At 42.5% G+C, this 25461-nt stretch overlaps 1 protein-coding gene across 4 annotated transcripts in view; it reads right to left on the bottom strand.

Moving 5' to 3' along the window:
• Positions 1–25461, bottom strand: part of LOC146220701 (ras-specific guanine nucleotide-releasing factor RalGPS1) — a 107448-nt gene that overhangs the window by 78573 nt on the left and 3414 nt on the right. For 3 of the 4 annotated variants that reach the window (XM_084693425.1, XM_084693426.1, XM_084693427.1), the window contains exons 2-4: positions 5946–6085; positions 3567–3671; positions 3180–3230 (exon numbers count right to left, since the gene is read on the bottom strand). In XM_084693425.1, coding sequence (XP_084549551.1) covers positions 3180–3230; positions 3567–3671; positions 5946–6002 — 213 coding nt within the window. In that variant the 5' untranslated portion in view covers positions 6003–6085. Of the gene's footprint in view, positions 1–3179; positions 3231–3566; positions 3672–5945; positions 6086–15528; positions 15577–25461 lie in introns of all 4 variants that reach the window. The other variant, XM_084693424.1, reaches the window with a different exon arrangement.

The raw sequence follows: 25461 nt of genomic DNA, 5'->3' as shown, positions 1-25461 counted from the left end.
CTGTGTAACCAGTTCCATCAAACCTTTTTACAGGTGACTTGAACCTCTGTAAAAATAGAATGACACCCTGAGAAACGCCTTCAATTTGTCCATATTAAGACCAGTATTTTGGTACTCTCAAACTCACATTTCTTGTCAGGCATCAAGCTGATAGATTGGTTTTCAGCTTGTGTTTATCCAGCAATTACGACAGGGGTTCCAGGTGTTCCCACCCTTGCATAGGACTGGAGAGGCAAGTGAAGTACATGTCTGCTTGGCAGGTGTGCTTCCCACATTAGGCTACGCCCTGGTGTACACCAGTAGAGGTCAGTGGCTGGGCATTGAAAGAAAGGTGCCATGACATAAAGAGAGGCAATAGGAGGTACACAAACACTATTCCAGCTGACAGGAGTGAATAGCGGTTGTCCAACCTCATCTATAATTCCTTGGGTCTGCAGACCATGGTGAAAGGGCTTCCAGAGAAGGAAGTAGGTCCTTTCATGTCCAGAGTCCATTGGGAGTCCATTGTGAGAAAGGAAAAACGGGAATCCTGGCTCTTTTTTCTATGTTGATCTCGTTGTACACAGTTGACTGGAGGGGGCTTAAACTCGACTTCACAAAAGAAACATGAGAAAATTCAGTTTTCTCGAAAGGAAAACATGATCGTCAATGTGAAAACAGTGAATTAGTTTTGGACCAGGGTATCAAGTTACATGCTTACTGATCGGTGGAACCAAAAACAGATCCTAAAGGTTGAGGTAAAAGTACAGTTTGGGGTGAATGCCTTTAAAGCAATATAAAACATGCGAACTGTAATTATGTCTACACTCACAAATCTTTACAAATCTCTGAATTATCATATTTATTAGAAATTCAAATGTGTGGCATTCTTCCCTTTGTTAGATGTGCTTAAGATTACTTGTTTAGTCAATTTAGTAATTTCATACTTCGCTCCCTTTGAGGGATCTGGTGCCTATTAAGGTGAGGGAATATTGAAGCATGTCCGGCTTTAGTGAAATGGATGCTCATAATATACAATACCTTATTTTCCCAGGGCTTATTATGAGGGTTTTATGGAATCACAGTTTTTTCTAAACAGTCTAGATTTTGACAGTTTTGGAATGTAGCAAAATTGAGTACTTCAGGGGTTATTGAGATCTTGTTTACAGGCCAAACAGCCATAAAAGAAACTGAAGGTTAAACTGAAGGTTTATAACATTGCCTTATGGGAACTTGGAGCTGCTTTCATTTGTAAATGATCCAAAACCAAATATCAGCTCACCATGAAAGTTTTACTTGTAACAGCATACAAACATGAGCAAATCACCTATGAAATGCTGCCAAGCTGTCTGCAGTATGTTGCCAGGACACTATCATTTTGTCTAAATCAAGGTATGCTTTCTTCTTAAAACAAAAACAGTACAAACTGACCATCTGTGGAAAACCTGAAACATCCTATTGCAATGTTGAGTCTCAAAGTCAAAGGACCTCTGTCTCCAAAGTATAACAATGACGAAAGCGTAGCTGTAAAACTCAACCAGGTAGCACCAAATATGGGAGAAAAAATAATAATCTTTAAATATTAATAAAATAGAACAAAACGCTTTCTTACATGAAAAAAAATATGGATTTATTTGACCAGCAAACAGCCGGTCTAGCAGCAAAAGTAAACACTTTTTTATACAAAAAAAAAAGGTGTTTATTTGTTTAGTTTTGACATAAAAACAGCGTAAATCTTTACAAACAAGAGGGGGAGCAATGATAGAGATTTGATGATCTGATTCGTTAACCAGATCAATCATTACCATACAAAGGCAATCATGCTCTTAACACCTATATGACTGTCTAAAACCTTGCCAGAGTTCAAAACCTTCTCACGAAGAGAGCCTTGCTCTCAGCAGCCCCAGCAGGGGATAATAACAGAAAATGCTGCATGATGTCAGAGTTATCTCAGATCGGCCATGCTTTCATAACATAAAATCAGACTTTTTCTGCAGCCAAATACGTTTTTTTATCAATTTTTTAAATACAATTTGAACTTCTCTAATAACTTAGAGTTGTACTCATTAATAACCATCTTCAATGATACTACTCATTTACTATGTCCTATGTATGATTTGGGTATTCTTGCTCAGTTGAGGAATTCTTCTTTGGTAGTGTGGAACAACAAGTGTTGGTGCAGTGGCACAGTTCTTTACAAGAGGCAATCTCATCCAAGACTAACAACAATTGTGTAGATACAGACTGTAGACAACTTGAGGATAGTTAGTCATTTGATTCTCTTTACAGTGCATGTGTCCAACAATCAAGGTGAATAGAGCAAAATAAAACACCAGAGGCTTTGTGCTTCAAACTGTAGCCCACTTTAACACTGCCAAAACCTTGCCCCTATTTTGAACCGTTTACAGGGCAACCAGATGGTACGGATGTAACAGTGAAACCCATGGCTGAAGACCTTGGCTGGGTGGGTGGGGGAGTGGAAATCAATGGTGAGGACGCATCAACACGTGATGGATTTTGAACCAAACTCCCAGGTGTAGGCGTTTTCCAAAGGAGGCGCCCAGGCAGGAAGGCCAGACGGGGTTCGTTGGAGTGGAAACAGCTGAGCTTTGCTGAGGCTCACAGAGCGTTTAAGGTCGGGCGGTGAAAGGGAACGGAAAAACTCTGGATGCAGCAGTGGTCAAGGTTTTCAAAACGAAGTGTCTGGTCATAGGACTACGTACAGGCTCAATGGCAAAGTTCAATATTTGCTCATGTGAAATTATATAAAATAATATAAAAGATGGTAACATAATTTGGTCCTCTTTCCGAGTAATTATAAAATTGTATTGAAAATGACAGCAACTGACTCCCCCCGCAACTGTAGAGGAACCAGGTACTAAAAACAGACATGGTATCATAGGTATCACAACATACTGTAATGAACTATTCGTTACTTCTTGAGTTCAACATACCTGCCAAGTTTTATATGACGTGGCTAGATGCTGTAACCAGCATTAGTTATTTACAACAACAAAAACAGAAACTTTGATCTGGTTTGAATCAGTCAGCAAGATTGATGTACAGGTCAAACTGTCAAACTGTACAAGTCAAGAGAAAGAAGACGCACAGGCTTTTTCATCACTCGTGTTTGCTTTGGTCTTTTTAACATCTTCTCCAAAAATGAATAATCAGTTGACAGGTTGTCTTTTTGCTCTTACCTCTGGCTGTATTGCTTTGAATACTGGCGTATCCATCAGTGTGATTTGGCTCTGAAATCACAGGATATGAATCTATTTAGTCTCCCGATACACGCAAAAGTAATTGCATAAGCACACATGTCTGGTTGTGAATGATGCCGGGGTACTTATTTTGAAGGACGTTCACTGAAGAAAGTAATTAATCATCATTAATTATTACTTAAGAGTTTACAGGGCTGCTGTACATCATATGGTCTAATAGTCCTCTTGGGGCCAGAAGTAGTCTCCCATTTCCCATTCAGTAAAAAAAGCACTATAAGGAGGTAATCATTTAAACTTTTACATTTTTGACTTTTGCCACAAATGTACTTTTTGCCACAAATGTAAACAGGACTGAGCTTTACTCACGGCAAACTCTTCGGGCGTCACCTTCAGCACGTCGAACACAACGGCGTCGTAACTCTTTGCGTAGTCCAGGCCCGGACCATCCAGAGATTCGGAGCTGCTGCTGCCCTAGGGATCCCAAGAGAACAGACAAGAGTTACTGGCAAAGTTCAGACAGACAAGACAGTGAGACGCTGACGGTCGAAACTTGGTGTCCAACGAATGGATCCTTTGGCAACAGAGACAGACATACCAATTACAGACAAGCAGATAAATAAATCAACACACATTAGTGAAACGGTCATTTAATACATGATGTACATAGACAAATGACGGGAGTGGGGGACGACAACAATCTAGAACAGATGCAGATGAAACGTTTTTCTAAACCGTATTACCCATTCGAGATTTCAAATGTTTGCTTTCAAGCTATTGTATTTAATATATTAGACCACAAACCACTCCCCTTCACAAATATATTGTATAATTGCTGAGTTGACAAATCCAATCTACCCAGAGTAAGAACAGATCAAATGTTCCTGGCATGACACTATTCACTGATCAGACCATATGCCATATCCATTCCCAAAGTTTTCCTCGTATTGCTTGTTTTGACCTTATCCAATATGTTCTGAATGATCAAATTCCACTCATCCATGGGGTATAATGATTCCACCTGAAAATATAAAATAAAAACACGTGGGTATGTCCACGGTATAAAACATTTTTAAAGAAAGGGACACCTGAAGCAGTAAGACAGCCATTCTGGAAAGACTGTCTATTCACACAGTCCATTAAAACTAGGGGTTTTACTACAAAAAAGCAAGAGTGGATGAATGTAGCCTCTACATTTAATGTAGAGTCTATTCCCAAGCACGTGCTCCTTCCTGTAAACTACTGTAACAAAGCGGCTCCTAGGTTGTTGTAGTGTACATGTCAGGTGGTGATATGTGTTCTCAGGGGGAATCCTACCGGCAATGGAAAAAAGGGTCACATTTTCCCCTCATATTTAATTTTACAGTCTATAGGATCTTGGCATTAGCATCAGATGAGATACCCTGCTTTGGGTTTACTGATTTAAGTATAGGTCTGTCTGTGAGACATCCTAAAATGGATACCTGGCCTATCCCATAGAGTATGTTGGCTCTGCATACTTGAGTGTGGCTGTGTGTACAGGTTCAATGATCGCCATTCATTTTCAATTGTGCAGTAAATATATATGCACAAGGCATAGGATTTTTTGTGTATACATTTGCGAGTGCACCAATTTCTAGTCAGTCCCATAACTACACGATTCCCTCATACCAGGACATTATGACTAGAGGTTATGGTAGCTTCAAAATCAGTAGCAGGCTTCCGACTTTCTTTTCTTTGGGCCCATGTGAGACGCTAGGTCACCCAACAACAAGTTGACTCATAGGAAACCCAGCGGGCTTCGTGTTTATGCTCACTTGAGACATGTAACGTGAGGTGAATGGTAAAAACCCACGAGGGTCATGGCCGTGTGCCATGGCCACTACCTCATCCCTCTTCGTATTAAAACCCTCCTCGCATTTGGGGCCAGACCATTTTGTTATGAGTGGTGAACTGCTCCATTGCCGAACTATAAACAATCCATCACTGCAAACTACAGTCATGCTGAGCCTCCTAAGTGAAAACACTCTGGGTGGAATAATACTGATATTTCAACTATAGGCTCAATGAAAAACGTTCTGTTGTGTCTAGCGCTGGTGATTGATGAGCCTTTGAGGCCACGGAGGGGGCCTGCCCACAGTGAGGCAGAAAAAACTTACAGTACAAATAAAGGATACCTGCAGAGATGATTACATTTAGATATTGTGGAAAATGCTGTCTTAATATATTGCAATACCAGGACATTACAATATTTTTTAAATATAGAAGTTTTATTAATTTGTAAAGATTGTAATATAATGTAATAAATATAAACAAGCCTAAAATATAATTACAGATAATGTTACGCAATGTTGCGGATAATGTTAAGTAATAATGTCACAGAATTACAAATTCCATAACATTGACATTTTATTATTTGAGTTGAAGCAAAATTCACAATCAATAGTGCAAATGGCCTTCATCATTACACGGAAATGACCACCACAACCCTAACGCTACAGATGCCTAAACAAGGTTTATTACAGAGCACAGCTATTACACCTGTTACAGCACTGAAGCTATGGTGGTCTACTCTACTTTGAATGGCAAAATCTCTAAACGCCTTGTTTGTCATTCATATATTAGGGTTGTGGTGGACATTAGAAGTTCCTTTCTTTCTAGACTTTTTACATAACTTACCCCACCAAACATATTCTTTAGTTTTTAATATCATAACCATTTGAATATCAATACAGCCTGAAATGGAGAGAGATTAGACATACTCCTCACCTCTGAGGTGCCCGAGTTGATGCTGGCACCATCCGAGAGCCCATTCCTCCGGTACATGCTCACGGCGGTGCAGGTGGGGTGCGCAGGCAGGCGCAACCGAGGCCCTTAGCTGGACAACACACATGACCTCTCATCCATGCCTGGTGGGAAGACATAGGAATGTCCTGGTTCAATTTGATACCATACAATATATAAACACACACACACACAGGATATTATGGGATAGGATGATTTTGTGCTACTACATCGTTTGTATCTAACATTCAAGTCACCAGGTGTGACTTCAATGTGCATAGTTCTACAGCATTTCAGTGGTCAGAGTGATATGTATAGTGATATGTATTTAGTGGCCACATTGCAAAGAATGTTAGCTACCAGGCACAGTGAACAAAAAAGAATATTGCAGTGCAACAATAACATCAATTACTTCAATAAAACACAATAATTATTAATAAATAATGTTTTGTTTACAGTAGCTAGCCATTTGATGAATGGTGAAAGAAGCCCAACACTTCAGTCCAATAATAAGATCTCAATTTCAGTCTTACAATAACGTATCTCAATTACAGTAGTGCAGGCATCACAAGAACGAATGACTTCAAAGTGCTGCCTTTGGTGCCCTAAGGCAAAAGAAGAGTTAGTGATAGTGAAGCATCTTGAGACCACGGCGGAAGGGTCGTAGGGATGCAGAGGTGTGCAGTTGAACAGGGAGGTCATTCCACCCATCTGGAGCATGTGTGATGGGTGTGTAAGAGCCGTAGCCACGCTCCGTCTGAAAAGGTAGTTCGCCACTCACGGGATACGAACACTCGGCCCCCGACTTGAAAAGCGCGACCATTACCAACTACGCCAAAGAAAAAATAGCTCTTCTTTGACACGGGTGGCCTCTTACATACCTGAGGAGTGAGTTTCATGGTTCTCACTCCATTACACATGAAAGGAGAAGGGGGTTTGCACAACGACCCAATGCAGAGAGAAGTTCCTGAGTTGGTACGTAGTACATAAGGGCTGGATAATGCCCTGGAGATATGCAGGGCCTGCTGTTTTGTTGGCTACAGCATAGGTAAGGGTCAGGGTTGTGTCTGATCCTTGCGTTGTCTGGCAGTCAGTGGAGCAATCTAATCTCAGTAGGTATCTTAGTTGTGGGTGAGTACAAAATGGAGCTTGACCATTAGGTGGGCGTTTGCATTCTGGAAGATATCTCAAGAGAATGTATGGCCTGAATGGATTGAAGGATGTATTCATGTTGCGTAGAGAATACCAGTAGGTCTGCTTAGTGCAAGCATCGTGCTTCTTGAAATGAAGGTTGTCAAGAATTCAAAAATGACACCTAGGCTTTTTGCCAGGCGAGAGGCTCCTGATCAAGCTCTCATGCCAGAGAGGATCTAGCAGGGATGAAAAGTAGCTGTTTCAGTGATAGGAGAAGCCATGGGATTCCATGACTAAGCGGGACTTCAATAGCGAGGGGGCGCGGTGCTGAAGTGGACCCTCTCCACGGGACCTGAAAGATCCTACCAGAACCCTGGAGAGATTAGTACCAACAATGCCCATTTCAGCCAGCGTGGAGATGAGAAGCTAGTGGTTGACCATGTCGAATGCTGCAGACAGGTCGAGGAGGATTAGCGGGGGCCAGGGTCGGCTTCTTCAGCAGGGGGTGACTTAAGCCATACAGAAGACAGTGGATAAGCAGGAATTGACGATTGACGAAGGGTAGGGGATAATCTCACTGGATACAGATTGGGTAAGGGTGGAGAGGATGGGGCATGAAGTCGCAAGGTGTGAGTTGTTCCACTTCAGAGTCCTCACTGGAATCACTTCAGTTGGTGGTGAGTGGTGACTCAGAAGTGAGTCTCTGATGTAGTTACCTTCTTCTCCAATTGGGCCCTAAAGTTGGAGGAGAGAAGGTGGAGAAGAGTTTGTGTGGGTTAGATATGCTGGGGTCGATCTTAGAATTGTAGAAGAGAGTTTGCTGAAGTCGTCACTGACATAAATACAGTAAGCAGGGAATGGAAGGAGGCCGGGTCGTCAGGGAATTTGGACTTCTACCGCATCCCTTTCTGCAGCCAGTGGCACAGTTATGTCTGAGTGGAGGAACTGTCAACCAAGTGGAAGTGGGTGACAGTCGTGCTGGTTTGGAAACAAGAGGGCAGAGAACGTCAAAAGATTGGGAGGGGCAAGAGTTGAAGGTGGATTATGCAGTGTCCGCAGGCATGGCGAAGGATGCAAGCAGGAAGGAGACACGAGAGAACCAAAGAAGTCAAGAAAGAGTGCAGAAGTTTTGCCTGTTGGTGTAGGTATAGTTGGTGGCCAGCCTTGTGAGTTCCAGGGGATGAAGCAAAAGGTAAAGGACTGCAGAAGAGAGAAGACACATTCCACCTGGGAGGTCTTGGACTTCCAGTTGCCCAATACAGTCACATCGGTGCCATCTTCAGGGAATTAGGTGAGGAGTCCAGTTCATCAAGGACAAAACCAAGAGGAGCGGGGTGGCGGAAGAGGACAATGATGGAGATCTTGGCAAGATGAGTAACGGCTACCGCATGGAATTCAAATGAGGAAACAGGAAAACTATGGAGAGGTAAGAAACAGAACTACCAGGAGGAAGAGACAATCAAACCTCCTCCGAGGTCCTCGGAGTGTGCGAGAAAGAAAAGCCCATAGACAGCTTGGCAAGAGTGGTGTTATTATCCTACGAGATCTAGGTCTTTGTGAGAATCAAAAACTGAAGCGACTGCATCTCAGTGTGAGCTGTGATTAAGTCAGCTGGAAGACCGGCAGATCAATAAACTTCCAGTCACTGGGAAATCCTTAGACGGGCCCTGTGGGAGGTCGACTAGGTTACCAGGCGGGTGCCTGCGGAGGTTGGGTCTGAGGTCTGAAAGCAGGCACATTGGAGAGGGAAACACGCATGTAGTGAAGTTTAGGTGGAGGGTTGGTGGAGGTCAGACGTTCTCTACTGGTAAGTAAGAAAGCTTGGTGGAGGTCAGTAAGGACTTTCCAAGAATAAGAAGAAGGAAAAACAAGGGCAATATCTCTGGCAGGCTAACCCTGCGTCCCAAATAGCATACTGTTACTTTTGGTACATACTGTAGCTGCGCAAAGTATGTACTGTTGCATGCATGCAGTATGTATCCAACTGAGACATCATTATTTGTCATAATATTGCACCTTGAACTTTGACCCTCCTGCTCATACATATGTCACAGTTCATAGCCCATAAAATGAATATTATTGCCCCCCAAAAACTCCTTGAAAAAACAGCCGCTTGGTAGTTTATTATTATTTATTTTTTTACAGCAAACCTTCCACTCCCCCCAATCAAAGCAGGACTTAGGAGCCAAATGTGGCAAAGCTTAATCAAATAGTACTCTTATCCAAACAAAGCAAAACAAAGCTAGGACTATAGCCTACTTATCCAATCCGCGTGTTTTGCTGTTGCTCTAGGAGCTCTCTGACGCTTTTGGCTCATAACCCCACTTAAACATCTAGTTAGGCTACTCATGTAAGACGGATTAACAATAGCAGCAAACTAGCTTCAATGCTAGCCTCAAACAGTGAAGTCGCACTCGGATGAGATTGTTGTCATCACACATAGCGACAGTCCTCACTTGTCACATTTCACGTGCCAAAATGTGTCGTCAAAAAGTGTGCCAATTTGATGCGCGAGAAGGAAGTACCTGACCAACTGCCAGAATAGAAGGCGGGAAACATAGGAAACTATGCAACTTTTACAACGGAAATTTGCACACATACGGAGGACAAAACATTAATGTTTTATGGAAGGGCTGCACGCCAGCCTGGAAATTTAAACCAGCCAAGACATTTTCAAGAAGTATGGGACTCATTTATAGGAAATGGGCAAGATATTAACAGGGCCTTGATCATCCTTAAGGTTCTCATCTGATAGAATAAACTCAGCAAACGTTCAAATGATGTGAAAAATCCACAAATTGTGAGAACGGTTTCCATAATTGTTTTTCATTCGAAATCTCACAACCACAAACAGACAGGGTATGATTCACCTCAAAAAAGCTCCTGTGAAAAAGACATCCAACAAACCTATTATGATTTGCAATGCTAAGATGCCATCTTGAGTATGATCATTGAACTACATGAAAAACAACAACCCTCCAGTGCCAGATTTGAAGCGTTGCACTAGTCCAGAGAACCAACTTAATATAGCAGGTAGGCTATGTCAAAAATGAAAAAGAAATGCACATTCAGTATTACCAAATGGTATCAAATTAGGCTACTGGGCCTGTGCGTTGGACGTGAGGAAGTACAAAGTTGCATTTCATCTATTGTTCTGCTTCGCAGGATGGTCTCAAATTGACGTCTAATTTGAGGTATCAATATTGACATGCAGCAGCGATTGGATAACGTAAACAATTAAAAAATGAACAGACCCAGCATGCAGTTACAGACAAAATATTAAAAGGGCCATACGCAACAACTTTGCCAGCACTGTTGCCCAATGCCTATATAGGCTGCGAAGATGAAGAACATTAATATTCGATGCCAAAGACATGGTGAGAAAAAAAACATATGATATAGAAAGGTGGCCATTAAATTAACAGCACCAATCCTCTAATGGCTATTGATTTAACATGCTGGTACAGCACCCCAGATAGTAAGTCAGTCGTAATTCAGTAAGGTAGCTTGCTTCCCCGGTACATTAGAAAACAGTGAAACAATACCAAACTGTGTTGATGAGAGTTATACTCTAAGTATTTTTACAGCAATAACATTTTGTACAACTAAGTACTTCAAGGAGAGTATTTAGTACAGCAAGTGTGTGTAACAATCCCACTTTTTCCTTTCTGCATTGTGAACTACATTACCCATTAGATGGCAGCAAACTCCATGTCACTCTGGAGAAGGGAACTGATATTGTAGCCTGGCATGGTAAGGCACGGTTTTCTTAATTTGACTTTGCCCTACTTCTGTCTACAGCAGCAATGGAGGTTCTTAATATAACTTAGCATTAAGGTTTCATGTTTTAGACCAGAAGAAGAGACAGGGAAAAAGATGGAGCTGAGCCAAGTGTCATCTACTAAATAAGAATTTTGGCATTTACCCATTGCACAAAATGTGAAAAGTAGCCATACATGCAAGGATATCCACTCATTACATCTGTTTAGAACGTATACAAAAAAAATGTATGATATGAGGAAGTGTTTTCAGTAAGTAAGTAAATAGTAGTAGTAGAGACACAAAGAGAAACAAACAAGAAGTAGGAAAGGGCAAATTAAAAGGAAAGAAAGACAGGCCAAGCATACACTGAGTGAAGGATTGAGGGTGGTGGTGAAGACAACATAATTAATTCATCTATTTTGCTTAGTGGATGCTTTTATCCAAGGTGACATATAAACAGTTTTCCACTTTTCAAACTCAATCAATTAAACTTTATTTATCCAACGCATTTCGTACCAGGACGCCACACAATGCTTCGCAGAGGGGAAGAAGAGGCAAGCTACTGGAAAGCATTTGATTAACGAGAGGCCCATTTACTTACCTGCGTAAATTGGCTTATATTACACGAAACACTATGGGACACAAAAAGCATTACAAAACACAAGAAACACTTGACAACAAGCTTGTGATGCTAGTTTTGCAGCAGAGGTAAAGAGCTAGTGGAGATGCTACTGGATTGTAAAGCCCACTCAGCAGGAACAGTAAAGAGACAGTACAGACCACAAAGTATCAATCTCTGCTGCTGGCATTTTACATCCCGCTCAGCAGAATGGTGAAGATACAAAGTAGACTAGGACGTCCCTATCCATCCCGCTAAGTTTTAAAGCCACAATACATATCAAAGAGAATAATAGGCGAGATTAAAGAGGTATCTCTAAAGATCTTGCTAAAAGGTTTCCACAGCCATTCTTAGGTTTTGTGGCAGCGTATTCCAAAGGCTGGGAAGATAACGACTAAAAGCTGCCTCTCCATATCTCTTGGTAGTGGCTTTTGGAACTGGAATTGGAATCTTCAGTGCCAGAGGACCTCAAGGATCCCATACTCTCAATGCCTGGAGCCCAAAACCAGAATTACCAAAAGGCATTGCAAACACATGGGGCAGTGGCAAACACCCTGGTAAATCATTTTCAATGTGGACTGTGCATTTCTTGCTTCTTTCATTACATTAATTTCTATTCACTTTCATCAAGTGACATGCAAATAGAGCATGTAGGATGTCCAGCAGGAAATCAAGGATTAGAAGTGCATACTTCTAACAATATTTTGGTATTCTGTTCTTTAATATACAGTAACCATTGTTTTTTTTACCACTGCCGAGCTGACAGTCTATCCATATGGAGTCATGCTCCCATATTAGCCCCACATTATCCAGATATCCCACCTTGACTAGGTGGACAAACTCATTGTCACCACATGATTCATGAGATAAACTGATGAATATATAGTTGCTTAAAATAGCATTTTTGGTTAAAAAACTTATGGAAACTACAGTATCTACAATGCCTGACTAAGGATATGCCAACGTGGCTGCCAAGTTGTTTCCAAGTGTCCACCATCCCCCATACAGCCATGAACACGGCAAGAGACTGAATAATGACAAACACGAGTGTTCAAGAAGGAACTTGAATGTTCCAAGACGTCTTTGCCACATGAACTACCGAGAAACGCGTGTCAGCTCATCTTCGCTGCCCATTTGCCTGCCAGCAGCTGTGATAGTGTTGTTGGGAGGCAGAAGCCACTTGCGTCACACCGACGCTCTTCTCTCTAACCTCCCCCCTCACCACCACCACCAACCACCCCACCCCTCGCCACTGATAATTACCTTTCCCTGTCAAACTAACAAACACCTTTCAAAAAGGCAGAGTCAAGGGGAATATAATACTTGGACTGGGGCAGTATAATCAGGTTTGAGAACCATCTGGGGGATGAAGGCAAGTGTGAAAGCGATTAGGAGTTACTATGGCAACACAGATCCTTTTCATCTTTTTTTCCTTCACTTCTTACGCCCGCTAAACCAAACTGCTTGCCTGCCTGGATTGCAAGTTCAGATGCTGAAGATGGAAAGACCAATTTGTGTAATGCATTACACAAGCGGCACACGTTTTTGACTGCAGAGGATATGACAGATAATGTCTTCATTGAATGAAGTGTTTAGGCTATTTGACAAAAGAAAATATAATCGATTTCTAAATCATTTCAGAAACAAATCTTAAAAAATACCCTGATCTAGAGGTTTCTTTCCCGATCATATAGGTTCAATTTGTCAAACTCATTTCAGACAAGAAACAGAAATTAGCAACAGACACCATTGGTTGGCTTTGTGCTCCTGTCTTCAATGACCTCTTTTCCACATCTCCATGTAGGCTATAATCAGACAAACTAATTGGTCAAAAGACCAGATATCTCTTAATTGCCTTGCTCTGACATTACGTCCTCTCAGATCAGTTTTCACTAGGAGACAAAGCCAATGAAACAAAGGAAGCCAAGACAATTTGGGTTGCATCCTAGCTTTCCTTTTGCAAGAATGCATTGCAGTAGACTGATGGTGCTCCCCAAGTTGTTGAATCTCTTAACATGAACAAAGGATAGGTGATGGGGGGGAGTTTATATTTTCTATTCCTTATTGAAAAAGTGCTTTCAAAAGACAAAAGAAGGTCAGATATGAGGTCAGAGATATGATTTTATATGGAGTTGTTTCTGCACTTTCAGTTTTTGTTTGGTCCTTCAAAAGATAAGAGCTAGTCTCCCTTTTTATTGTGCACGTCTTCCTGGGTGGGGAGGGGGGGGGATTAGTGACGGTCTGTTTATTCTCTGCACAGCCCGTTTCAGTAGGCACAGTAAAACGACTGAGAAAAGAGAAGGAGAGAGGATGATCTGTGTCATGACGAGGGCATTGTGAAATATTGATGCAGTTAGTGAGAAACCCTGCCCCCTGCTGGGCACGGCAGGAGAAGAAAGATCAGCGCACACAACACGGTACCCAACAGAATCAGAAGGAAAACACGGTACCCAACGGAATGGGAAGGAAAGCAAACAGTCTGAGGGTTCTGTAAGGAACCTGCAACACAGTGAGGTTTCAACACAGACAACCACCTGCAGAGGACATCCGAGAACCACCATCTCTATGGACATCCATCTAAGGCTACGTTAACACCAAGTGTGCCCAACATGTCACCAATACAACTTCTCAGTACATGTAGCTATGAAATGTATATTGACAGAAAGAGAGACAGAGACCAAAGCTGAGAGAGACAGAGAGGGTGAGAGCAATAATGAAAGCTTCCATGCTAATTAAATCCTAACAGCATCCCTCTCGAGGACAGCACAGCACAGCACACCTCGTTACGGTGAAATGTAATCGTGGAAACGCAGATAGTCAGGTGACCTCACCTCCGGGGAGGCTTAAATCAGAGGGTCTCTCTCTGGTAATTAAGTCCAATATATAGGTAGCACTTCCCCCCTCCACCTTGACGCTACATAAGGAGCCCAGATGGGAGTTACACCAGAGTCCAGACATCAAAGGCTCTGGCCTGGCATCATTTTATTATACCTTTCTCCATGACCAGGCCATATGTGTAATCTTCTCAAGCCAGGGTATGAGCAGCAGGAAACCTTCCTCTCACTGCAGCAAGGATTGCCAGCTAAAATTCTGAACCCTTAAGAAGATGGACTGGATAGGTAGGCTATTTAAGCAAAGTAAACAATTCTAGTCTGTCTGGGATGTAAATGAACAACGACACTATTTCTTAGAATTCTCATTGAACTCCAAGTAGGTGGGACACGTAGTTATAATAGCTGTAACCTGCAATTCCTTTTTACGAATGATGCTCATAAAAAAAAAAGGTTTGTTCAGAAGCATAAGACCACCTTGCAATTATCTGTCTCCCTTGCGAAAGGGATTGAGGCCTTTTTCAAAACTCAACTTAAAAACAGTTTGATGTCATAGTCACAGACAACCTGCAAACAACGGTAATTTACAAAGCTCTGTTCATTCGCCGTCTACTGGCCACCATGTAATCAAACTGCCAGTCAACCCCCACAAACGCCTACAAGAACACAAAACTGTCCCCTAAACACCAGTCAGATAAACACAGCTGGAACTTGGCAGTGCAGTTTTCCACATGGAGTGTCCACCCTCTGCACTATCCCACTGTTTCATATCTATCCACTGCAAAAAGGTTCACATCTGCAGTCAACCACTGAACCCTATGGTCATGTTTGGCCCATCCAATCCCTCAATTAGTACTGCATCCCTCCTCTCTTACAGACACACACGCAGACACACACACACACACACACACACATACAAATACACACCCACCAGGAACTGGAATTGCAGTGGCAAGCTCTGAAAAACACATTAGGGGCTTTTGAATTGGCCAAATGTGGTTTTCAACTGAAAATATAAAAGGGATGTGCCATTTACCTGTTCATCTCCAGCGCCGTTATCAAACTTAGGTTTTCATATGATTCCATTAGTGTGTATCTACCCATTTCCATGAGCACATTTGAGTGCAATTGTATGTGCGCATGAGAACTGTGACATAAGTTTCCATTAGAACCAACACATGCACGCACACACAAACACACACAAGGGGCCATAATTATATACCTCCTTTTCCAGCTGTACTGCAATTAGTGTCTCCACAGGATCTCTGCTCTAGGGGGTGAGAGGACAGGAATAGACAGTGAGGGGGGGAAACCAGAGAGAAGAAGAATTGGATGAAGCAGGACTAAAAGACAGAGGGAGGCAACCAGAAATTGAAAACGAATAGAGATCGAGTGGGGGGAGCGACTGAAGAAACAGATTGAGTGTATGGGATACAGTAGAGAGCAAACTAGAGTGGAGGGTATGGATACTAACAGTCATACATTTTTCCACTTTGGTCATTTAGCAGACGCTCTTATCCAGAGTAAGTAAGTACAGGGACATTTCCCCGAGGCAAGTAGGGTGAAGTGCCTTGCCCAAGCACACAACATAATTTTGCACGGCCAGGGAACCGAACCAGCAACCTTCTGATTACTAGCCAGATTCCCTAACCACTCAGCCACCTGACTCCCTGGACTAATAAGATGCAAGGACATGAGACTAAAGGAGGAATCCAACAGAGCACACGAGGTGATGAGGAGGTTAGACCCTCCAGTCACTCATCAGTTCTCCTCCCACAAATTATGACAGATTTCTTTTTTTCTTCTGTTCTATGTAGGAACCCAAGGACAGTGTGTTATCTCCTGAGCTAAGTTATGGTTTGACTATGACTGTGATTATGACATCAAACAAGCCTTGAATAAATTAAAAGGGGGGGGGGGCGCACCTACATATTCTTGCCAGTAGTTTGGAATTAGACGTTGAAGAAACTCATATAAGTGTGATGCTCAGTTATCCCATTACCTTTGTCCACATAGTGTTGCTAGTGCTGTTGAAGAAAATACACATTGCATGCAAGTGTCCACCAAAGGAATCTGTCCTCTGCCTTTTCCCTTCCAAGGAGTTCTTCCTCCAGGGGCAGCCAAGAGCAGTGAGCAGCCATATCAGAGGTGCTCATGCCCATGTTTAGGGTTAGGATAACATCATTACTCAAATATTCCTTCATGTACATGTGGGCTAATTTCGATAATACACAAGTTTTTCTGTCTTATTTAATTCCTTTGACCAAAAAGAATGTGATTTACAGTGTGTTATCTAGACCACAAGAATACATCAGTCTTTTATTGCCCACATGGGACGCCCTGCTTCACCATTCTCGCTTGACCCACTTACTGAGCAACATCCAGCTTGACTGTCCCACCAGGACATGAGATGGGGGAGAACATGCAAGAAAGAAGAAGAAAAAGACAAATTTGAATACAAATATTCAAAAATTAAGATGTTTGGGTACATCTTATCCCCCTGTTGGTACTTTCATGGACCCCCTGTATGCACCGACCAGCTTCTCATTGAAATGGAGCATGTAGTCATCTATCTGCTCTGATGACACTGCTGTCGTGGGGTGTGTCAGGGATGGTCAGGAGGGGGGGGTACAGAGGCCTGGTGGATGACATTGGTGGATAATAACAATAAAATCTCTGTGCTACAGGTTAAAAACAAGACAGGGCGCAAACAAAAAATCATGTAGAACCACATGCAGCTAAACTTCTCCAAGAAGAAGGAGATGGTTGGGGATTTCCAGGAGGACTGAGGCCCCCTCAACCCTTGTTCTCTTCCAGGAGGACTGAGGTTGACGCAGCAGGGTTTACTAGTAGGTCACTTGAGAGTCCACTTGGATAACAGGCTGGAGTGGGCTGGAAACACCACAGACCCTCTACAAAAATGGTCAGAGCAGGCACTACTTCCTGAAAAAGCTTCAGTCCTTTCATGTGTGCAGCTCTTTCCTGCACACATTCTACCAGTCTGTTGTCCACAGTGGCATCTTCAGTGATGTGGTGTGTTGGGATGCTAGCATCAAGGTGGGTGATGCCAACAGAATAAACAAACGGACCAGGAAAGCAAGTCTCTGTTCAAGGGACAAACCTTGGCGTGCTGGAGGAAGTGGCAGAGGCAAGGACACTTGCTGGGGGCCATTTTGAACAATGCCGGTGCCACCTCGTGGTTGTGGTAAAGGGGACCACCTTTATTGTGAGACTGATCACACCCTGATGTCACATGGAGCACTATGAGAAGTCCTTATCTGCGGCCATTAAGACTATATTTGCTTCACTGTGAGCTAGAACACTGGCAATGCTGGGGCACCACTCAATCACCTAACCTCAATGTTAACATCTTGGTATCTTATTCCTAAACAGCATTTATACTGTATTGCTGTTTGCACTGTTCACTACTAGGTACATCCACATATTTATATACCGGCAACCATCTGTACTATTGTGCTGGATCCTGCATCCTATATGTTTTTATTGTATGTAGTTTGCAAAAATATATGGCACTGGCATTGCATACAGTACTTGCCATTAGTGTCACCTGTATTAAATCATTTTTTACATACTAAATTAATGTATTGCGTGTGTTATGTGTATTAATGTTATGTGTGTATTACCCCATGTACAGACCTGTATAATTGACTAATTTTCCAGTTTTATTTCTTTATCTGTAGTCCTGCGATTTCCCTGCTACTACTATTTTCTGTTACTCGATTGACTATAGTATGGAAGTGGTAGTACAGCTCTGAAAAAATTGAGAGACCACTGCACTTTTTTCTTTCATTTAAAAAAAAGTTTGAGAAGAACAATTTTGAGTAAGGAACAGAAGGGTAAAATTTGCAGTGGCCTCTTAAATGTTGTGTTCCTCATTCAAAATTGTCCTTCTCAACTTTTTTTTTCAATGAAAGAAAAAGGTGCAGTGGTCTCTTAATTTTTTCCAGTGCTGTAGTGTGCGAAATAATTATTCACCAACATCTGGCAATAAAGACTATAACCTTGGAAGGAAAGCTGAGCAAAACTCTATTACAGAGGTGAGCATAAATCTATACCTAACAGGCCATTACAGGATGCTCATCTGTTCACTCTATAAATGACTGCCTCTTCCTCCGTCGGGAAGTCCTTTGAGTTTACCCTGTACACGAGGAGACATGCAGTTCTATTCAAGCCATTGGCAGTTTTAGCCGGTTTATTTTCTAAGTGCAGCTGTCATAGTATCCTGAGGTGCTTCACTTTACTAAAGCGTAAACTTGTCAGGAAGTCTAAAAGAAACAAGGAAGTGATCTTTTCTTTTGCACAGCTACACTGCAAAAACCTGCAGATGCAAATCTCGGACGACTAACACGCGGCGTTTGTTACAGAGGTTGTACAGACTTCATTTTAAGATGAGGGCTGGAGATTTCATCAAACGGTATGATACATGCCACCCTTGGCGCTTGACCCCCCCCCCCCCACACACACACACACACACACACACACACACACACTAATTACCGTGTCTAGCACTCGTACGTATATATTATAAAGACTGCCTTTGTGCTTAGACAGACCCATCCGGCAGGGTCTGGGTGGAGCAGACAACATACAGCTACTCCCTACCTTCTCCCAAAGGGTAATGCTGTGCTAATGAGCAGCCTAGACAAAATTCAAGGCTGAGAGCTTTGGCCCGAGGGCATGGTCGCCCTCTCTTCTGCAGTGCCTTTTGGCTCTGGCGAGAAACGTTGGGACGGACCGAGGTTCAGGGTGAATGGATTGGGAATTGGGGATGAGTCAAAGAGAGCGGACATCAACAGAGAGAGGGGGAAAGGGACGGAGGGATTAGAGAGTGTCAGAAAGACAGGACACAATCAAGTGGGACGGTGGGACATTCCACATGATTTAAATAATGAAAGAGAAAGACGAGAATGAAAAGAAGGATGACGTTGAGCTTCTACATTTTTTATGTCCATTTGTTTCTTCTTTCAAATAGACCTAATAAATAAGATGATAAAGCAAACTGCTTTCATATGACAAGTTGAGGCAATTCACACCTTTCATACCACTGTGATGAAGTGATGAACTGAATAATGCAACAGAATAAAGGACTGGAGCTATAAACCAAGCCGTAAGAATAGAGGTCTACCCTTTGGAATAGCACAGACTACAAAGGCCTATCAATATTTATGATGTTCACATCAATATGATACAGACAACTATGACAAAGTGGGTTAGTGAAGTGAGGCAGCCCATAACTGTTTCATGAAAAGGACACTATAGGGTGCAGGTAGGCCGACTTTTGTTCACACAGTAATACAGAGGACATTTATACTGACCTATGATCCACGACTGTTTATCGTTTATTATTTCAGACACTTTGTACAGGCTCATATACTATGGAGCCAGCGCAATCCTTTAGAATGGTGAACAGACAGTTTTGCTGCAACTACGTAGTAGATCATATACACACATATATATATCACCTGATAATGGACACCCCTGCAACCAATCTGAATCGAGTATTCACCCAGACCATGGTATAAAAGGTGATATTGTACACCTCGTCGGGCAGTATCCCTTACATATTATTCACTCTCAACATGCAAATCATAATTCATATAAAAAATTATATCAGACCAATTTACCAATATTATCAATAACTTAGAGATATGAGTTGTAAGAATATACATTTGCATTCTATTAAGGCAACTGACCAAACAATTTGGGGGGAAATCAAGAATTTCCGATGCATATAAATTCAATTTTCCTTTTTATAGAATGGCAAATCTGGCCTAATTCACTGAAAGGCTTACTCATGCATTCATAGGCTGTCAGTGTTTACCTTACATCTTGCTTGAAATTTCCACTAGAATTTATGGCTTCCCTTCACCATAGAGATGGGGAAAGAACAGAATCAAAGACTGAGGACCTGTTTCATTTCTCATAAGGTACATGAAAAGAATCTGTCATGGTTCCTTAAGTCAGTGCTGCTCTGCAGTTGCCAGATCAGACAAAACCCATTATTCTGACAGTAAGAATCCCCCATGCAACAGATAGGGAGAACTAACATACAAACACTGCATTGTCTCACACAATCTCCCTCTTTCTCTCAGTGTGTATGTGCGTGTGATTGTCTGCCTCAGACAAACACAGTTACAGTGTCAGTGATAGTCTCACACGAACACACACATCTAGACCGGAACAGTCATACACACCCTTAGGCACCCATTGATAGCACAAGATCACCCTCACACAGTCGCTCTCGCTCTCTCTCATCTGTGTACACACACACATAGTGGTGCACAGATGTCACCCAGGAGCAGAGGCAGAGAGAGGCAGAGAGAGAGAGAGGCAGAGAGAGAGAGAGAGAGAGAGAGAGAGAGAGAGAGAGACAGAGAGAGAGAGAGAGAGAGCAGATGACCAGCAGCAGCTCTCTCACACATGATTGACTCAAACCCAAGAAAGAAAGAGAGAAAGAAAGAAAGAAAGACAGAAAGAAATAGAAAAGAGGGAGAGAGAGCAAGAGAACGAGAGGGGAGGCTTGGACCGACTGGGCTGCCTGAGTCTCCTGAATTTCTCCGATACTCAATTGGAAGTCAGCCAGAACCATACAGACACACACACACACACAACTGGAGCAAAGAAGAGAAATAGGGGCCAGGGGGAAGAGAAGGAGAGAGTGCCACTGCCCTGTACACAATGAATGCAGGATATGTGAGTGAGTGAGTGAGTGAGTGAGTGAGTGAGTGAGAAATTGTGGAAAAACATCAGGGACTCAAGCAAGAGAGAAATTACAGTGTGTGCAAATCAGGGAGGATGCAGATAGAGACAAAAGTGATCCATTCCCTCTCCTTGTTATTGGAAAACATTTAGCACAAATGGCCACTCAAATAATTAACGCTACAATGTCAGCGATGGTATCTGGTCATCAGTTTGAGCTAATAGCTCCACTGAGAAAATCACAATGTTCCTGCCATGCGGCACCCCATTATCATTCTCCTGACCTTCAAGTGCCCAGCATCTTTCAGACGTATGTCTTCCAGGGGGCGCTTTCCACCCTGGACAGAAATTGAGGACAAGACCATTTGCCATTGATTCTAGACCAATGACTGGCATTACCCTTGCAGTCAGAAGTCCTAGTATTTTTGTCCACAACTGAGCTAATTATTTTCATTAGCTCTTGATAGATAGATATTAAGACTACTTGTTACAAAAACACATGGCTGGAAGTGCAAATGAAACCGCTTCAAGACTAAATACACTTTTTGGCTGACAACAAACATTCGAAAAAAAACACTTGGGTCGGAAACGCAACTCCACCAAATCCCCAAAGACAGATGACGTGGGTAAACAACAAGCTGGTCAAAACATCGTCATGCTGGGTAGTGGGCCAGCCATCAGGCTATTCCATCCCCCCCATTGCTTTCACGGTTTCTCCCTCTCCTCACACACACACATACCCCTTGGCTCCTCAGGCGTTGGTATGGCAACCATTCACCGCTCCAAATTTCAGGCCGGCTGGCCGCTGTGTGGATTACAGAGTGGCTTTGACGGTTTCCCTAGGTAACAGCCCTCAAGATACAGCAGCACTGAATAGTGGCCGAACTTTGAGAGGAGGGGTTACTTCGTCTTACAGTGTGTCTGTACAACAGTGCTAGACCATGTACCTGAAAACATTTACGTTGTTTACTGTTTAATACCCTCTCTTCAATGTAATTTAAATAAGGCCCTTCTATTAAAAAGGGACAAGTCACCCCCAAATCAAAAATTCATATTTTTTCTCTTAACCTGCAGTGCTCTATCAATCTATACTTGTTTTCCTGTGAGCTGCCAAGTTGTTGGGATATCGGCAGAAGAGATACCTGCCTTCTCTTGAATAGAATGGAAATAGCTTGGGCAAGTCTTGTGGTGTTCAAAACGCCAGTAAAATAAATTTGAAAAACAGCAATGTCTGTACAGAAATCATGGCCCGGTTACTAAAGATAATCCACCGTGTTGTGAGCAGTCTCATGTAGGAACTGTTTCAACCAAACTGAACTCACCAACTGTATCAAACCGCAGAAGGTACATCTACTTATGGACGAGAGGCTAGTGTATGTGATAGTTCACAAAACCTGCTCCAGAGGGAACGCAACTTCAGACTGGGACAACGGTTCAGCTATTTAGCACGACATGACCCAAAGCATACTGCCAAGGCAATGCTGGAGTGGCTTTGGGACAAGTTTCTGACTATCCTTGAGTAGCCCATCCATAGCCCAGCCTTTAACTACATCGAACATCTGTGCAGACGTTTCCCATCTGATCTGACGGACATTGTGAGGATCCGCCTGGGAGAATGGGATAAACTTCCCGATACAGGCGTTCAAAGCTTGTAGAGATGTACCCAAGAAGACTTGCAGCAATAATTGCTGCCAAAGAAGGGCTTCTACAAAGTACTGAAGTAAGATTCCAAATGAAGAGATGAAAAAAAGATTATATCAAATTATTTTATACATGTGCTTATATGTTGGAAGTGGAAACACCTGTTTCCACTTTGGTTATTATGGGAAATTGGGTGTAGATCAATGGGATTTTTTTTAACATTCATTTACAATTAAATTAACCACACAATTAAATGTTCTGAATGTGAAGGAGCCAGAATACTTTCTGAAGCCACTGGATCTTTACAGCCTCCAAACTGCTCTGCAATATTTCCTTATTAGACAAGGAGAGGCTTCCACCACCAAGTCAATATCCAAGTCACCATCCATACCGCTCTGCAATCCCTGCTCAGGGGAAAACTGAGCAAGGATCTGTTGGCCACAAAACTGGGGAACATACTGTCTCTCCATGGGAGTCTGCAGACAGGCAAGCTGTCTGTGACCTGAACGTGAAAGCCCTCAGAGTTTCAAAGCTGGTCTAGTTTTAACTGCGCTAGTAGGTCAAAGGTTGTGCTGAAAGGTCAACGCCATGAAAGTGCCATGATAAAGATAATGGGACTTTCAGATGTGGTACACTGGAAACAGGTGCTTTAGGTGGTAAACCCAATGGGATTAACAGTTAGGGGCTGTGGTTACATACGGCAAAAAAAAACTTATAGCTGATACATCAACATTCTGTCGTCCTTATAAGAAACTTAATTTTGTAAAAGGCATCCTCACCATTTACATTTACATTTAGTCATTTAGCAGACGCTCTTATCCAGAGCTACTTACAGTAAGTACAGGGACATTCCCCCGGGGCAAGTAGGGTGAAGTGCCTTGCCCAAGGACACAACGTCATTTTGCACGGACGGGAATCGAACCTAACCCAGCAACCTTCAGATTACTATCCCGATTCTCTAACCGCTCAGCCACCTGACTCCCTCACAAACATTTTGCTCCGGCTTTGGTCTTTCTTCAGAGAACATCCGCCACATCTGAAACCCCCAATTTTTGCTGAAGTAACATGAAAACATTTTGTGTTAATCCTCACAGGCCTTAGGTTTTGACCGTGTCGAATCAATCCCTAAAGTGTCCTAGTGTTGAGATGGTAAATGTTGAGCAGACAGGTGAAAGGACCAGACGAGTGTGGGGAAATTTCCCTTAGAGCAATCTGACAGATCTCCCTCTATGGTCCCTTTCTCAGGCCAGACTTGCCCCATTGCTAAGGGGTGAATGGACTCTTGCTGGCCTTTCTCAGACATGAGTGTTTCTGGCACATTCAGGACCCAGGAGAGAGAGAGAGGCTGGAAGTTAGTGTAAAAAGCAAAAGAGAGAAGAGGTAAGCGAGAAGGGGCCAGAGAGGAGGAGTGGAAAAGAGAGAACAGCTGAATCAGGTTTCATTAGCCTTTCTCTGTCAAAACCTCTCCGTTCTTTTTGGCACACTTTCAGACAAGGCTCCAGGACAGAAAGACGCAGAGAGTGAGAGAGTGTTAATGCTGGATGAAGAGAAAAGCTAGAGGGCCCACGATCAAAATCAATGTTTTGCTATGGCTTTTTGCAATTCAATCTCTGAATCAATGGCAATTAAATGCCATTTGAGATTTTGAACTTATGGTAGGCCTAACAATTTGATTACACTTTAATTACAGTTGTATAGCACATATAGGAAAAGTACATGTATAAGGGGTTTAGTGAGAATTTAATTCATAAATGTTGACATCAACGTTTCCCATAACAGTTGGGTAGATGTGAATCAGAAGACTGGAGTAGACCTACTATATCTAGCTTCTCTACAAACATGAAAACGAATCCTTCTGAAATTGATCTGGAGCACACCCACAGACCACATTCTGCATACAAGTTAGACACATTCAATTCAAAAAAAGATACAAGACAGACAAAATGACTAGAGTAGTCGACTTATTATACATGCAATTTAGGGTAGATTTCAGGTAGAGTGATCATTACCGTTGGTACATTCACTGCATGCTGTATTCATCAAGGAAGGTTTAATAGATGCGTCTGGCTTGCAAACCAGAAACATATTTCTAGTTAGCCTGCAAACTGATATCTTTGCATATCTGAGATGGCAAGTGAGGCAGCCTCTTGCAATGCCAGACATGTAAACAGCTGCAAGTGGTGTGGACACCCTTAGATGACCTCACTGCCTGTCATGGCTTGAAGAGTCCAAATATGCTTAAGGTAAACACCACTCAGAAACTCAATGAGTATGGGTCTTTGAAGTATGATGAGAAAACTTGATGTTGATTTTGATTGTGCTCAAATGAGTCCGATTAAAGATAAATAATAAACACCTTTGACATCAAGTCTAGCGTTATGGCTGAAGTTTTCCGGCACAACACACAAATGTCACCAACGCGCCCGTCTAACTTGATAGGTGGAGATGGGAGGGATAAGGACGATAGGGGGTGGTGACGTTAAGGGAGAATATAACTGCACAGTCAAGATGATTCTCCTTAGAGGGAAGAGCCTCAGGCCTGCAGTCACTGACACAGCAGAAGTGTCAGTCAATGGGCCTCCAACCACAATCGGATGATGGCTACTTGAAAGACAAACATCATCCACAGAGTGTAGAGAGGACACTGGGGAGGATGAGGGAAATTGTTACACTGAATGTACATTCAAGCTTTATGCCCCTTGGGTATTTGTGTAGATCTGAAGGTGATGGATTAAAACGAATCCATCCGTGTGTGCATTTCCACCTTGGCGTAAAAGAATTATGGGACATCCTA

Source organism: Hypomesus nipponensis, chromosome 27, assembly GCF_054491055.1.
Source record: "Hypomesus nipponensis isolate SF chromosome 27, ASM5449105v1, whole genome shotgun sequence".
NCBI lineage: Eukaryota > Metazoa > Chordata > Actinopteri > Osmeriformes > Osmeridae > Hypomesus > Hypomesus nipponensis.
Note: the sequence above shows the minus strand (reverse complement) of the source record. Positions and strands in the feature narration are given on the sequence as shown.